The sequence below is a fragment of the Balaenoptera acutorostrata genome, chromosome 8 (genome assembly GCF_949987535.1).
Source record: "Balaenoptera acutorostrata chromosome 8, mBalAcu1.1, whole genome shotgun sequence".
In the NCBI taxonomy this organism is placed as follows: domain Eukaryota; kingdom Metazoa; phylum Chordata; class Mammalia; order Artiodactyla; family Balaenopteridae; genus Balaenoptera; species Balaenoptera acutorostrata.
In genome coordinates, this window is record NC_080071.1 from 88,518,439 (window position 1) to 88,531,806 (window position 13,368).

The 13,368-nt window shown below is 56.0% G+C and overlaps 1 protein-coding gene across 1 annotated transcript in view; it reads left to right on the plus strand.

Annotated features, from left to right (window-relative positions):
* Positions 1-9,826, plus strand: part of MROH2A (maestro heat like repeat family member 2A) — a 44,415-nt gene extending 34,589 nt beyond the window's left edge. The window contains 14 exon segments of the mRNA XM_057551483.1: positions 54-206; positions 618-772; positions 1,760-1,768; positions 2,764-2,914; positions 2,986-3,179; positions 3,541-3,678; positions 4,113-4,227; positions 5,425-5,571; positions 5,668-5,850; positions 6,378-6,533; positions 7,997-8,128; positions 8,744-8,846; positions 9,107-9,172; positions 9,705-9,826. Of these exon segments, the coding sequence (XP_057407466.1) occupies positions 54-206; positions 618-772; positions 1,760-1,768; positions 2,764-2,914; positions 2,986-3,179; positions 3,541-3,678; positions 4,113-4,227; positions 5,425-5,571; positions 5,668-5,850; positions 6,378-6,533; positions 7,997-8,128; positions 8,744-8,846; positions 9,107-9,172; positions 9,705-9,826 (1,824 nt within the window).
* The last annotated feature ends 3,542 nt before the right edge of the window (positions 9,827-13,368 follow it).

The following is a 13,368-nucleotide window of genomic DNA, read 5'->3' on the forward strand; positions in this document are numbered from 1 at the left end:
GGAGTCCTTGGACTTGGTTGTCGGACCCCGGGAACAGCCTGCTCTGGTTTTAGGTGGCATGCTTGCAGTTTAGCTGCGATGAGGTGGTCTCGCTTGTCCAGAAGCTCTGTGAGAACATCGGGGCCATGAACCTCCAGCATGACAAGGCCTCCGTCACCTGGATAGGCACCTTCCTCCAGATGCGGGTCAAGGAGCTGGAGGACAAGGTGACAGAGCTGTGGCCGGGTCACCTGGGGCCTGCGGCTGCCTGGCGCACCCAACCTAGAGGGCCGGGCGGGGGCCCAGCCTCGCTTGCTGAGGATTCTCCAGCCCCACCCCCAAGTCCATGGTTGTAAAGAGGAGGAGGAAGTAGGGTTCTAGAACAAGAAAGAATATGTTGAAGATGACTCGGTCAGTAAGTGGACGATGGGCTGGAGGCCCGAGGCTCGCTCTCCTGGAGCACAGCCCCTCCTGAAAATTGGATAAAATCCTGGAAGGGACCAGAGGATGCGTTGGAAGGGGTGCTGAAGGTCTAACCTACCCAGCGTCCGCTTGGGCAAGAGAAGGGGTGTGCAGCAGGGTGAGGGCAGGAGGTCCATGAGGGCCGGGCTGCCCGGTGATGCCCCACCCCTCCCCAGGTGACGGAGATCCTGGGCGCCATCCTGGTGCACCTGCCGGTAGTGGATCACCCGGAGGTGCAGCGCCTCCTCATCGAGGGCATCCTTCTGCTGGCGCACTACCACCAGGAGACCGTCCTCACGTCACTCCTGCGGCAGCCCCTGCCCATGGAGAGGTGGGTGCCCTGGGTGTGGGGTCACCCAGACTGTGCCCGACTCGCCACCGCCGACGTGTCCCAGAAGACCGGGGCCTGTCCGACCCTGGGGTGGGTCAGACCCTCTCCTTGCGTCTCCGCGGGAGGTGCAGCCTCTGGGAACCTCGGACCCGGAGGCTCAGCATTACAGCTCCATCCTATCAAGCTGGAGTTCGGATCCCATGGCGTCTTACATGTCCTGGTCACCGGCTCTGGGCTCTCCCCTCTGCAACCCTTTCCTCCCTGAGGAGGACAGAGCTCTGGGCCGGATAGACCACAGGACATGGGCCCCAAGGCCCGAGCAGGCCACTGAGAAGCTCCGCTCTGTCCTTCCTCCTTTCCAAATGGGGCCCTGAGAGGGAAGTGACTAGTCCAGGTGCCCAAGGGATGAAATGACAGAGCCTCAGGCCCCTCAGGTGGCCTCACAGTAAAGCAGTGCAAACCCTCCTTCTTGCGTCATTTTGATGAACACTGCCCAGTCCCTGTGTCTCTGTCACAGCACCGCACAGGCAGCTGGTAGGATCTCACCAGTCTGGGGAGTGAGTGTGCTGGGATGGAACTGGAATTCCCTGGGGAGGGCCCAGAAAGGGGTGGACAGGCATCCCCAGAGCAGCAGAGACCAAGGAGCAAAGGGCAGCCTTGAGACTTGGAGGAGAGAGACGTGGCAGATGCCACAGAAGATGCTGTGAGCAGAGAAAAAAGTTTCGAGCACAGGTGTCAGATCCAGAATCTCCCGGGCTGCCTTGTGTGAAATGCAGGCCTCGCTCTGCCGTGGAGCTGCTTCTCATAAGGTCAGCCCTGCCCCGGGTCCAGGTAGGATGGCAGTGCAATGCAGGTGGCTTGATTTAAGGAGAGTTAGCCCCTCTCAGAGCAGTGCTGAGTGGGTCCTCTGGCTGGCTGGCTTTCACTGTATTGGTTAGCTATCACTGTGTAACAAATTGCCACCAACTTGGGAGCTTGGAACAACAGCCATTTATCATCTCCTGGTTTGTGTGGTCAGGAGCCTGGGCTCAGCTGAGCTGGGGCCTTTGCTCAGGGTCTCAAGCCCGAGTCAAGGTGTTGGCCGGGCTGTGTTCCTTTCTGGAGCCCAGGTCCTCCTTCAAGCTCACGTGGCTGTTTCTTGAGTTATAGGACTGAGGTCCCCACTTTCTTGTTTCCTTACACTCCTATGTCTTCTTTCTGAGAAGTTGTTGTGAATGAGCGTGTTGTGCCCACCCTTCCATTCAATTCCTGCCACCAGGCCCCTGCCGCATCTCCCCTTCCCCCCCCGCCCCCAACAAAACTCACCTCCACACTTGGGTATTTGGTTTTGTGGATTCAAATAGGCAGGTTGATCCTGCTGGACTCACGGTTTTAGCCCTTCAGAGCCCACCAGACCCCACCTGCCTGTACCTGTGCGCAGAGGCTCATTGCACCACTGTCCCGGGAGCCCTTCCCTTCTCAGCAGGGCTGTGGGCTTGGACTTGGGGATCAGGAAGCCCGCTTCAAGTTGTAGCCTGCCATGTTACCTGCCCTCCGCGGGCCTCATTTCCTCTTCTATGGAAATGGAGATGAAGGCACCTTGCACACAAATGTGTTGGGAGGAGTAAGTGATGCACATCAGCAAGCTGCCTGGTGCCCGCCTGACACACCCGGGCGCTGGGAGGCTCTGACCGGACATGTCCCCAAAGTCATCACACAGCAGGCCCGGTGGGGACTCCCGGGGTCACCCAGCAGCAGAGCTGGGGCTCCAGAGAGGGGCTGTGGCTTCCCCAGGGGTACCGTGGGCAGAGGCGTGTCTCTGAGCGTGGAGTCGGGACCAGGCTTCCGGTTGTGCAGTCCTTGGCGGCTCACTCCACCTCCTTAAGATCCAGTCTTCAGAGTCCAGCCCCTGCTCAGGGGGCCGCCTGGGAGTCCACAGGGGCTCTGACCTGCCAGGGCACATGGCCCCAAACCCACAGGCCTTGTCCCCTGTCTCTGGCTGGCCCCCTGACGGAGGTGTGGCTGACTGTGGCTGAGAACTTGCCCTTGGCCCGGACGATGCTACACGCGCTGATGGGTCGGCTGCAGTCGAGGTTCACACCCAGGGCCGACGCCACCTCCAAGGCTGACATCTGGCGCCTGGCCGCAGTGGACCCTCTGATGGTGAGTCACGGGGCGGGCCCTCCTTGGGGCCTCGGTAGGAGTCTTCCTGCCTCCCACCCTTCTATCTGCAGACCCTGTGCACCATCCACCTTCTTACTGAGAAGATGGACCAGGATGACAAGCTCCTGGACCTCTTCCCGGACCTTGTCTACACCCTCCTGCTGCAGCTCAGCAGCAGCCAGGGGCCGGAGGCCATGTCGCCCGTCCTGAAGACGTGGAGGCTCGTCCACACGGGGACCCTCCCTGAGGAGATCAACCTGCAAAGGTGCTCTCGAGGGTGGGGGCATGCATGGGGTGTAAGGCAGAGGGCCTGGGCTGGACGCAGCCTCTTAGAAGTCACTGGACTCCAAGCGTCACCGCCACCCAGAGGCCCTCATCTTCCCCTCCTGGTGGGGAGAACTTTGTGGAAGCTGATCTTACGATCTTCCTTCCCATGAGTCCAGCATGGTGTGGTTTTCAGAGTTTGCAGACCACCGTCTCACAAGATTGCTCTTGGCCCCTTGACCGAGGCTCTGCCTATGCTGGGTGCCCCTTCACACACCTGGGTGCGGAGCTTACCTGTCTGAGGTTCTGTGGGTGCTCCCGGCGGGGTAGCCGCGTCCTGATGGGGCCCTGCCTTCTTCCAGGATCACGATCAAATCCATGCAGCTTTTGTTCCGGAAGCTCAACAGCGAGCCGCTGCTTCGCACCCTGGAAGAGCAGGGCGTGTGGACACTCCTGGAGAGCAGCTCCACATTCCTGCAGGGAGCGAGCCTGCTGGCCAGGTGGGCGCCCGGCTCCCCAGAGCTCCATGTCCTTGATGGAAGGTCTGGGTCGTGGCTGAATGCCTCGCTCCAGGGGATTGCCATGTTGACCTGCATCCCAGGCCCTGGGTGGCAGGAGGGTGCAGGGCAGAGGGAATCTTTTCTTCCAGCCCTTCCTGCTCCAAGGCAAGAAAGTGAGGTCCGAGGTGGGTGGGGATGCCCAAGGCCACACGGGGCTCCTGAGCTGGGCCAGGATGGCAGGACTGGGAGTTCCTTCCCGGGGTCTGACGTCTCCTGAGTGGCCCTCATTCTGGTGCCCTTTTATGAAAAGCAGATGGAGAGTCAGTACTTCAGTGACCTCCTGGCCTAGGAGCTCTGCCCCCTGGGCGCCCTGCTGCAGAGCAGCTGTGCCCGGCAGGAGCTGAGAAGTCCCCACTGTGGTGCTGTCCCTGCAGGCTGTGCGTGCAGAACGCCGAGGGCTACCGGCAGAGGCTGCCGGAGCTGGTGCTCAGGGGCATGGCCTCGGAGGCCCTGAGCTATCCCATCAGCAGCACGGCGGTCTGCGTGGAAGTGAGGCCACGGTGCCGGTGCGGAGGGCTGGGCGGGCGGGGCGGGCCGGGGTAGGGTGGGGTGGGGTGCTGGGTGACCCCCGGGCTGTCCTGGGGGCTCATCTCAGGGCAGGCGCACAGGCTCTGAGTCAGGGGTCGGGGTGGGGCGGGTGGGCAGGCGAACATCCCTCATTTGTGTGTTCGTTCACTCATTCACTCCCTCATTCGTTCATCACATGGATAATTCAGGGCGGGCACTGTGGTGAAAGAGGGGCTGAGACCCGGCCTGTGCCCTGAAGCATGGCAGCCAAGGGATGTGTGACGTGGTGAGTGCCAGCGACACCCAGGGGCCAGAGGAGGTCTTCCCTGGGGAAGGCCTTGCAGGAGGGCTCTGAGCGGTGAACCAGGCTTTGCCAGGCAGGAAGGCCGGGAAGGGAGTCAGAGCCACTGGGGCCCAGCTACCCTTCCATGCAGCTGGGGCACTTATGGGGTCCTGAGGGAACTGACCAGAAACCTTTTAGGAGAAATTTTCTTGGCTGCCTGATGCCCAGTATGTCGTAAGAACCAACCATTGGCCTACTGCAGGGGGTGGCAGACATGTTCTGTAAAGGGCCAGAGAATCAATTTTCAATTTTGGAGTCACCAGTTTGGTGTTAAGTTTTCTTAAGTTTTAATAAAACACACTCATATGTGTGCATGCACACCCAAGACACGCATGCACACACGCATGCCAGAGGGCTCCCTGTAGGCCTGAGTCCCCGGCATTCTAGTGACTCTCTGAGTCCCAGGTGAGTGGAATCCATGCTTCTTGTGCTTTTCTGCTCAAACACAGTGGGCATGGCTCTTGTGCTCGGTGGCCATTCCCATCATGTTAACTGAAGAAATAAATGACGGATAAGTGTATTAATAGAGGTCACGCTCACCTAGGATTTCCCATGTATTTCCTCATCGGATCCTCACGGCGACCCTATGAGGCAGGTACTGGCATTGCCCTCTTTTTACAGGTGGGGAAACTGAGGCTCAGAGGGGTTGAGGCACTTGCCAGGGTCCCACAGCTGGCAGGCGGAGGAGCCCAGAGCTGGTCCTGGGAGCTGGGGCTCAGAATCCTCTTCTATTCGCAGAGAGACAATTCCACGCCCTGAATGTCATCACACGTCCTGCTTTGTGGCTGAGAAGTGGGCCTCTCTCAGGGGTAATTGTAAGAAGTTCTCCTTTCCAGTTCATGAGTGTCCTGATCCTGTAGCAGGAGAAGCTGCTGGAGCCGGCAGCGCTGATGCTGGAGAAGGGCGTGGACCGGGAGGACGAGGCCCTGCGGGTGCTTTCCCTGCGCGCCCTTGGCAACGTGGCCCTCGGCGCCCCCAAGAAGGTCTGCAGGGCCCGGTGCCCCCGAGAAGGTCTGAGGGGCCGATGCCGGTGTGTCCCGGGGAACCCGGCTCGGGCTGATGGCTCCCGTGCCCCCCAGGTGAGGCAGTACCGGAAGCTTTTACTGGAGAAGTGCCTGTGCTCCCTGAGGGGGCCCGTGAGCCCCAGCGTGACCGCCGAGGGCCTGGAGGCCCTGGCCAAGGCCCTGGCTGAGCTGCGGGAAGGGGACGTGGGGTCCGACTTCCGTGCCATCTCCGAGCGGTGCAGAGCCTTCTTTGACCACGTGAGTCCGCACTGGAGCCTTGCTCAGCCCTGGCCCTCGTGGGGGCCCCTCAGATGGCTGCTCAGTGGACAGGTGGCCACTTCTAATCCCCTGAAGAAGAGACGCACCCTGGAACAAAAAGGGCTACAAGGTCTGACTTGTTGCTGCTGTTTCGATTGGCTGATCGTGGCATCCGATAAAAAATAAAAGATCTTGTTCTAGGGCCCCTGGGGCCCTTCTCCCCGATTTTAATTCCTCGCAGCTACAAGTGCTCTTTGGACAGCTGTGGCATGCGAGATGCGGGCTCTGCTAGGCGGCGGTGGGCAGTCAGATCCAGCGCAGCCCTCACCTAGGGAAGAGAAGGTCACAAACACCAGAATAACGCGCAGTCCCGAGAGCCCTGCAAGAGAGACTCCATCCCGATGGAATGACCCAGAAGGCTTCGCAGGGGCCGAGGCATTTAAGAGGGTCCACCTCTTAATGGCTGTGGTTTTGTTGGGCTTCCTGCTTCCCAAGTTTCAGAAATTGTTTGTCCACCTCCGGTGCAGGAGAGCGAGCTACTGCGTTTCAAAGCCTTCGTCCTCTTCGGGAAGCTGGCAAAGGTGGTCAGGATTTCCAAGAAGCATTTCTTCAAAGAGGGAGTGAAGAAAGCCTGGGTCCCCCTCATGCTGCACTGCCAGGACCCCTGCTCCGATGCAGCCCAGGTGAGACACACCTGCGCTTTGTGTATAAAGTCCAGGGCCCGCTGTCCCCAAAAGGAGCACACGCTTTGGGGCTGCCGGCCCGGCTAGCTGGGGTGTCCCCTTACTCGCTCAGTCTTCCCGAGACCCCAAAGGCCATGATCTGCTGGTTCCTCACGCCAGGCTGGGAAAGGGACCAGTCGAGATGACCCACAAACCGGCTTATTGAGGAATCTGGGCTCTGGGGCAGGGGGAAGCATGGTGGAGTTTCCTTCTTCTCCAGGGGCCTCACCAGCCGCCCTTTCTTCTACCAGATTATATAAGTTGCTGTCCCTTTTGGGAATTACGACTTGGTCAAGTTTAACACTCCCCTTAAATCTGTCCTCTCTGGCTCCCGGTGGGGCAGGCTTGTGCCGAGGTTGCCGGGAGGGCTGGAGGGTGCCTGGCTTTCCGACCGCTTTTCTCCCCCTTCCCCAAGGCCCGGCTGCTCTGTTGCTTTGGGGTAGGGGGAGGCCCCCACGCCCTCGTTTAGCTGCCGCCTCTCAGGCTAACACTGGCTGCCTGGGGACACACGTGTACGGAGCCCCTCGCCCCCCGTGCTGCCCATGACCCTGACCTCTGTCTTGCCTGCTCCCTGTCTCCGTCTGTGGACTGGGGAGGGGATGGTGGGGAGGTGGCTGAGATTAGGGGCGGTCCTGCCACCCCTCAGGAGCCGTGGGGATACAGCTGGCCCCAAACGAGGCGTCCTCAACAGAGCGTGTTCATCTACTGTCTTAACCCCAGTTCTGGGGCCACAAGGTTAGTCCCCTCAGTCTTGCTGCTGAGAGCTGAGGCTTCCACGTAGGGGTGGGAGTCGAGGTAGGAAGTGACAGCACACCCAGAAAGGTGACCGAGAGGGTTTAACGAAGGAGCCACAGAGAGGAGAGACCAACACAGCCGGGGGCCCCAGTGGGTGCTGCTGCCCTCCTACTCCCGGGGGAATAGATACCCCAGCCTCCCTCCCAGCCCCCCAATCAGCCTCTTCCCGTGGTCTAACCCCACCGGAGGCCGGAGGCCGGGGGGCTTGTCCTTGCAGGGCACAGGTACAGGAAGAACCGGTGGAGGGGATCTGGGGGGCTGAGAAAGCTCAGTCCCATCCTGGCAGTCGCAGCCAGGCCCCTGACCCCCAGTCTCCTGGAGGGGCGGGTCCCCGGCGGGGCTGCTGAGGGCACCAATGTGCTGGCTAATGGCTGAGGGGGCGAGTGCGGCTGCACCTGCTCCCAAGGGGTTTTAGTAACTATGCACACAGGCGTGACATGGGCTGGTGGGCTTGGGTCCCAGGCACCCTCCCAGGGCCCACCAGCCTGCCCTTCTTTGGCTCCCTGAGGCTTTTGGGGGCCGCCCTCGAGTTTACTGATGGAACGCCAGTCCTGGCAGCCCCACCCCTTGTGTGAGCCCCCTGGGTCTGCCTGACACCTCCCCTGCTGTCCTGCCCTGTGTCCCTCTAGGCCTGTGTGGCTACCATGTTTCAGTGTGTGCACTTCTGGGGCTGGAAGGCCCTGGAGAGCTCCTCGGACCAAAGTGATGCCATTGCCCCCAAGGACATGACCAGGTTCCAGATAACCCTGTGCTCTGTCTTGGTGAGGAAGCTGAGGGGGGATGGCCCCATGGGAGGTGGCCCCCGGGGGCTTGGGGCTTCATCCTGTGACCTTGCGTTCACCTTCTGGATGTGAGGTGTCGAGACCAGCTCTGTCCAAAAGAAAGAGAATGCAAACCACATACCTATTTTTAAGATTTCTGTTGAAAAATGTGAAAAGAGGTGAAACCAAATTTAATAGTAGATTTTATTTAACCCAGTAGATCCAAATCATCATCATTTCAACATGCAATCAATATAAAATTATAAATGTCATAGTTTACCTTTTTGGGGTAGTGTCTTCAATATCCAGGAGGTACTTTACACTTAATTCAGACTAGCCACATTTCAGGTGCTCAAGGACCATGTGTGGTCAGTGGCTACCATATTGGACAGTGCAGGTTGTGGGCAAATGTAATCTCTGTGGGCCAGAGAAGAATAACTGAAGACTGAAGGTCCTTAAGTTGCTCAGCTACTAATCTGCTGTGTGACTTTGATATGTGCACTTGGCCTCTCTGGGCAGACCCTTCAGCCTCAGACAGATGGGACTGCTCTTTGTGAGCAGCTGGTCTCCAGGATCTCATCCTCCATGGCTCTGGGTGCCACCTGTTTTTTGCAGACTCAGAAAAAGCCTGCCGTTCTCTACAGCTTCTTGCTAGAAACAATGACCTATGTTAAAAGTAACTTGTCAAGGATCAGAATCGCTGCATGTAACCTGGCAGGTGAGCAGGCAAGTGTTTCCTGATGCAGGAGGGGACTTGAAGGCCATCAGGTCAGACCCAGACCCGGAGCAGGGAGACAGGTGTTGGGACCTGGGTTCAGGTGGAAGTCCCCGTCTGTGTGTCCCAAGGAGCTTCCTACATGCCCTGTTCTCAACTAAGTATCCTCAACTAAACCCTCAACAGGGACCCTCATAAGGTGAAACCAAATCTCTCACTGCCCTAATATTCGTGTGATGAACATTTCCTGGCTATCATTTTAGGAATCATTATGAAGCAGGTGTCTGCAGATTACCTGAAAAAGCTGGACTTTCCTACATTACGGAACTGTAAGTAATGGAGACTCAAGTATGAGTCACAAATGAGTGCACTAAGCTCATTTGGGAGCTTAGGGAAACCGCCTGAGGGGGGAGGCAGCTGACCCTGGTTGTACTGGGGGTAGGGGTGTAGCCAGGGCACAGAGAGGTGGATGAACGGGTGGCGGGCTTTCCAGCAAGACAGCTCTGATGGCTCCGTGTGCTTTCTGCCCCCCCCCCCCCCCGGCCACACACGTGGGTGAAATAACTCGCCCTGATTCCTTTGGCTGATCCACACAGCAGTTGGGTCCTGTGGGTGGTCTTTCTGTCCCTGTTGAAGTAACGGAAGCCCCCAGACATGGGAGATGTGCGTGGAGACATGGCTGCACCTGCCACCTTCTGAATTCACACACAGGGGGGTGAAGTCCACAGCCCCTGTGAGCCCCTCGCCCCGCAGTCAGCTCCCTGGGCAGGGCTTTCATCAGCACACCCTGCCCAGGGCAGGCGGCGGGCGCGGGCCTGGCCTCGAGGGTCCCCATCCTCTCCTGATTAAGCTCACTCTCAGCCCTCCAGGAGCTACAGCTGGACTCGGATCCTGGGGTCCGGAGGGCATCCCTGGAGACTCTCAAAATCTTGGATACCTGTAGTCATCACTGGCTTTTGGCTTCACCTGGAAGAATTTCCTAGGTGGTCTGAATACAGAATGTACCTGCCTCTCCCCAGCGTGCCAACCCCACCACAGCGATGCAAACCACTTTTAATTTAGTTTGTAAGAAAAGCATTGTTCTTAAATAATCAGTGTCCCTTTCCTTCCTCCCATTGAAATAAACCTCCCTTGCCATTTGGAGAGCAGATTCCTGACTGTAAGGTGATGTCGCCCCAGAGCCAAGACAGTGGAGCCAAGGGGAACTTCATTCCCACTTCCCCCGAGTGTGTGTACGTCCGGCAGCTCCTCTCAGCCCAGAGGATCTGGAGCCCCCTTTGTGTCTTCACTGCATTCCAGTTCCATCCATGCGGATGGCGTGTCCATTGCCAGGCACTGTGCTGGGGTAACCAGAGGAGCCCAGCTGCTGTCCGGACTCTGCTTCCAGGGACCCTGCTCTTAAAGGGACAGGAGGCATCTACCAGTGACCATGACACGCATCAGGGTGAGGGAGGGTGGCCGCCAGTGGGGGCAGTGCTGGTGCCGGTGCAGCGCACAGGGAGTGTTCACAGCCAGGAGGTAATCCGGGGGGCTTCAGAGAGGAAGTGAAATCTACCCTCACCATCTACCCTCACCCTTTCCACATCAGGGCCTGCTGGACCAGGATGGGGAGGGACCCAGCAAGGCCTGGAGCAGAGCCCAGCAGAGGGTCAAACAGGAGGAATTATCTCCAAGCCCAAGAAACAAGCAGAGGGAGGTGGGGGGGAGAGCAGGGAAACTCTTCCGACACTCAGGCCATCCGCAGAACAGTCTCTGGTTGTCCCCAGAGCAGGTGAAGGTGGGATTTCCAAACCATTCTCACTGCAACTGCCCAAGACTGTCACCACCCTGGGCGCCATGGGCGGGAGCGCTGCTGAGCAGTCCCGAAATCAGCCTGCACCAGAGGCTTCCCGGAAGCGTGCTCTCACACTGTTTGGCGGCTCCCGTGGAATAGACAGTGAAGTTATTTCCTGCCAAGTGATGAAGATTGTTGCTGCCGGAAGACTTGAGTCCCACTGACAGAGTTGAAAGGTATGTGCCCTTCGGTACAGGTCCTGGGAGAAGCCATACAATTGTAAAATCAGGTCTCTGATCAATTCCCTTAATGCCCCTGCTAAACATTTCCAGATGGTTTATAGACCCAAACTCAGAAAGCAAAAATTTAAGACAATATAGTATTGTCTTAAACCTACCCTAGGTTTTCCTTCAAAAGTAATAGAAGCCAGTAAAAATAAAACATCAACTTTTCTATGTTAAAATATCTTCTGTATGATAAAATATCATAAAGTTAAATAAGTTAGATGGAAGAAGTTACTTGCAATTTATATAAAACTAGATTGATTCATATAATTGGATTGGCATACAGAATATGCCCAAATCAGTAATACAGCAAATTAAAAAGCAGTGTCATGAGAGAGTGCTTGAAAAGCCAGTCCCCCCAGGAAGGCATGCAAACTGCAATGCTGTGCATTTCACACCCACAACAGTGGCACTGGCTAGTGGCAGCAGTGTGGGGAAATGGGACCTTTTATTATTGCTGGATGGAGTGCAAATGGGATTAGGCATTTGGGAGAGGACTTTGGCAATAATTATGGAAGTTGAAGACGTGACCAAGTCACCTCTGGGTGGAGCTGCAGGTAGATCTGCACATGTGCACAAGGATGGTGGCTGAAGAGTATTCTTAGCAGCAAACACCCAGTGGGACAGTGGGACACACCAGCTACCTAAGGAACTCTACAATGAGACCCATGTTCATCAATCATCTCCTGTCAAATGCAAACACCTCTTGGTGAGACAAAGTTGCACAGTGCATACAACCCCGAGTTATTTATGTGAAAGTTAAAAACACATACCATTCTGTGTAGTTAATGGGGTCCTTTATTGGCAGATCCTATAAATTGGCTAAGAGGATCTTGCCAACTTCCTCTAGGCCCTTTGGCTACACCTTCCTCCACTAGACGATAGAGCATCACAAACTCAGTTTTCCAGTCTCTGGCAGCTAGGCCTGGCCAGTGAGACTTCGCATGACTGCTAGATATGGAGGGCACGGGAGGGAGGCCAGGCACAAGAAGTTTTGGGCAAGGATGATAGTTTTCCTGACGAAGGAGAAGCAGGGGTTGTGCTCTTAGGAAGCCGCAGGCACGCGGGAAAGGTCTAGAATAGCAGGGCCACACCCATCTGGTCTGAGCCTGAGCCAGCAGTCCCCTGCCAGCCTGTACTGAGGGAAAATGAGCCTCCTGCAAGGTGTAAGGCTCTTGGCCTGGCTCTCAGCTCCAGGCGGTGCAGGCCCTCCCAGTTCACAGGGCTCTGGGCTGAACGTGTCCCCCCAGATTCACAAGTGGAAGCCCTCACCCCCAGTGTGATGGTAGCTGAGACGGAGTCTTTGGGCGATAATTGGGTTTGGATGAGGTCATGAGGATGGGGCCCCCATGACGGGATCAGCGCCCTCCTAAGAGACACCAGAGCTCCTCCTCTCTCCACATGACATGGCAAGAAGGTGGCTGTCTGCGGGCTGGGAAGTGGGTCCTCCCAGATCCCCACCGTGCTGGCTCCCTGATCTGTCTTCCAGCCTCCAGAAACAAACTTCTGTTGTTTAAGTACCCAGTCTTTGGTATTTTGTTACGGCAGCCAGAGCTGAGTAAAACACGCAGGTAACGTCCTAGTGAAACAAGGTGTGGGTGGAAAGGGTACATCAATACAGGGAGAATGGTCACCTATGGACGGAGGGTGGGAAGGAAAGGTGTGCAACTTAATCTCATCTCTAAACTTTTACTTAAAAAATCCATTACACACAGCAATATATTAACTATTTACTCAGGATGTTAGTACATGGGTTTTGTCACTGTGTTCTGAGTATTTGAAATATTTTATTTAAAAGAGTCACTGTCCAAGGCCAAGTTATAAGGGGGGAATTTATACTTGCAGATCATTGAAATTCCACGAGAGAGAGATGCTAGAACCAGTGAATTGCCAGAGCTCCCTACGTTCCCGGTGTCTACCTTGGCCCATTCCAGTACAAGCCAATAAGCCCTCTGTACCTTATGGTGACCTAGATGAGAAACTGTCTCTACAACTGAAAAAACAAAAACAAGAATTAAAAAATTTAAATGTTATGTGTATCAAAAATATAGACAAAATTAAAGGGCATAGAAATTAAAACAATCAAAAAACCAAAAAAAAAAGTCACTGTGATATCCTATTATAAACAGCTCCAATAAAAATCATGAGGTGTCATGGGTGCTGAGTGGCTACAAGTGTGTTTTGGGACCATCACAGGCCTGTTTATGTTTTCATCTAAAAATATTAAAATGCTAGGAATTACTTTTATGGGTAAGTTGTACGATGGTTCGATTTGCTACCTCCTATTATGGAAGATACCAAGTCCCATGGGTCTGAATTTAAAAGACTAAGCAGCTGTATTTTCCTTCCAGGATCACTGTATCCAGGACTTAAACTTAGCAAACGATTCATAGCAAACGATTTCTCTAAGGAAATAGGAAATGTAAGGGAGGATTCTCTGGTCACGTCTAAATGTAACAAAGAAAAC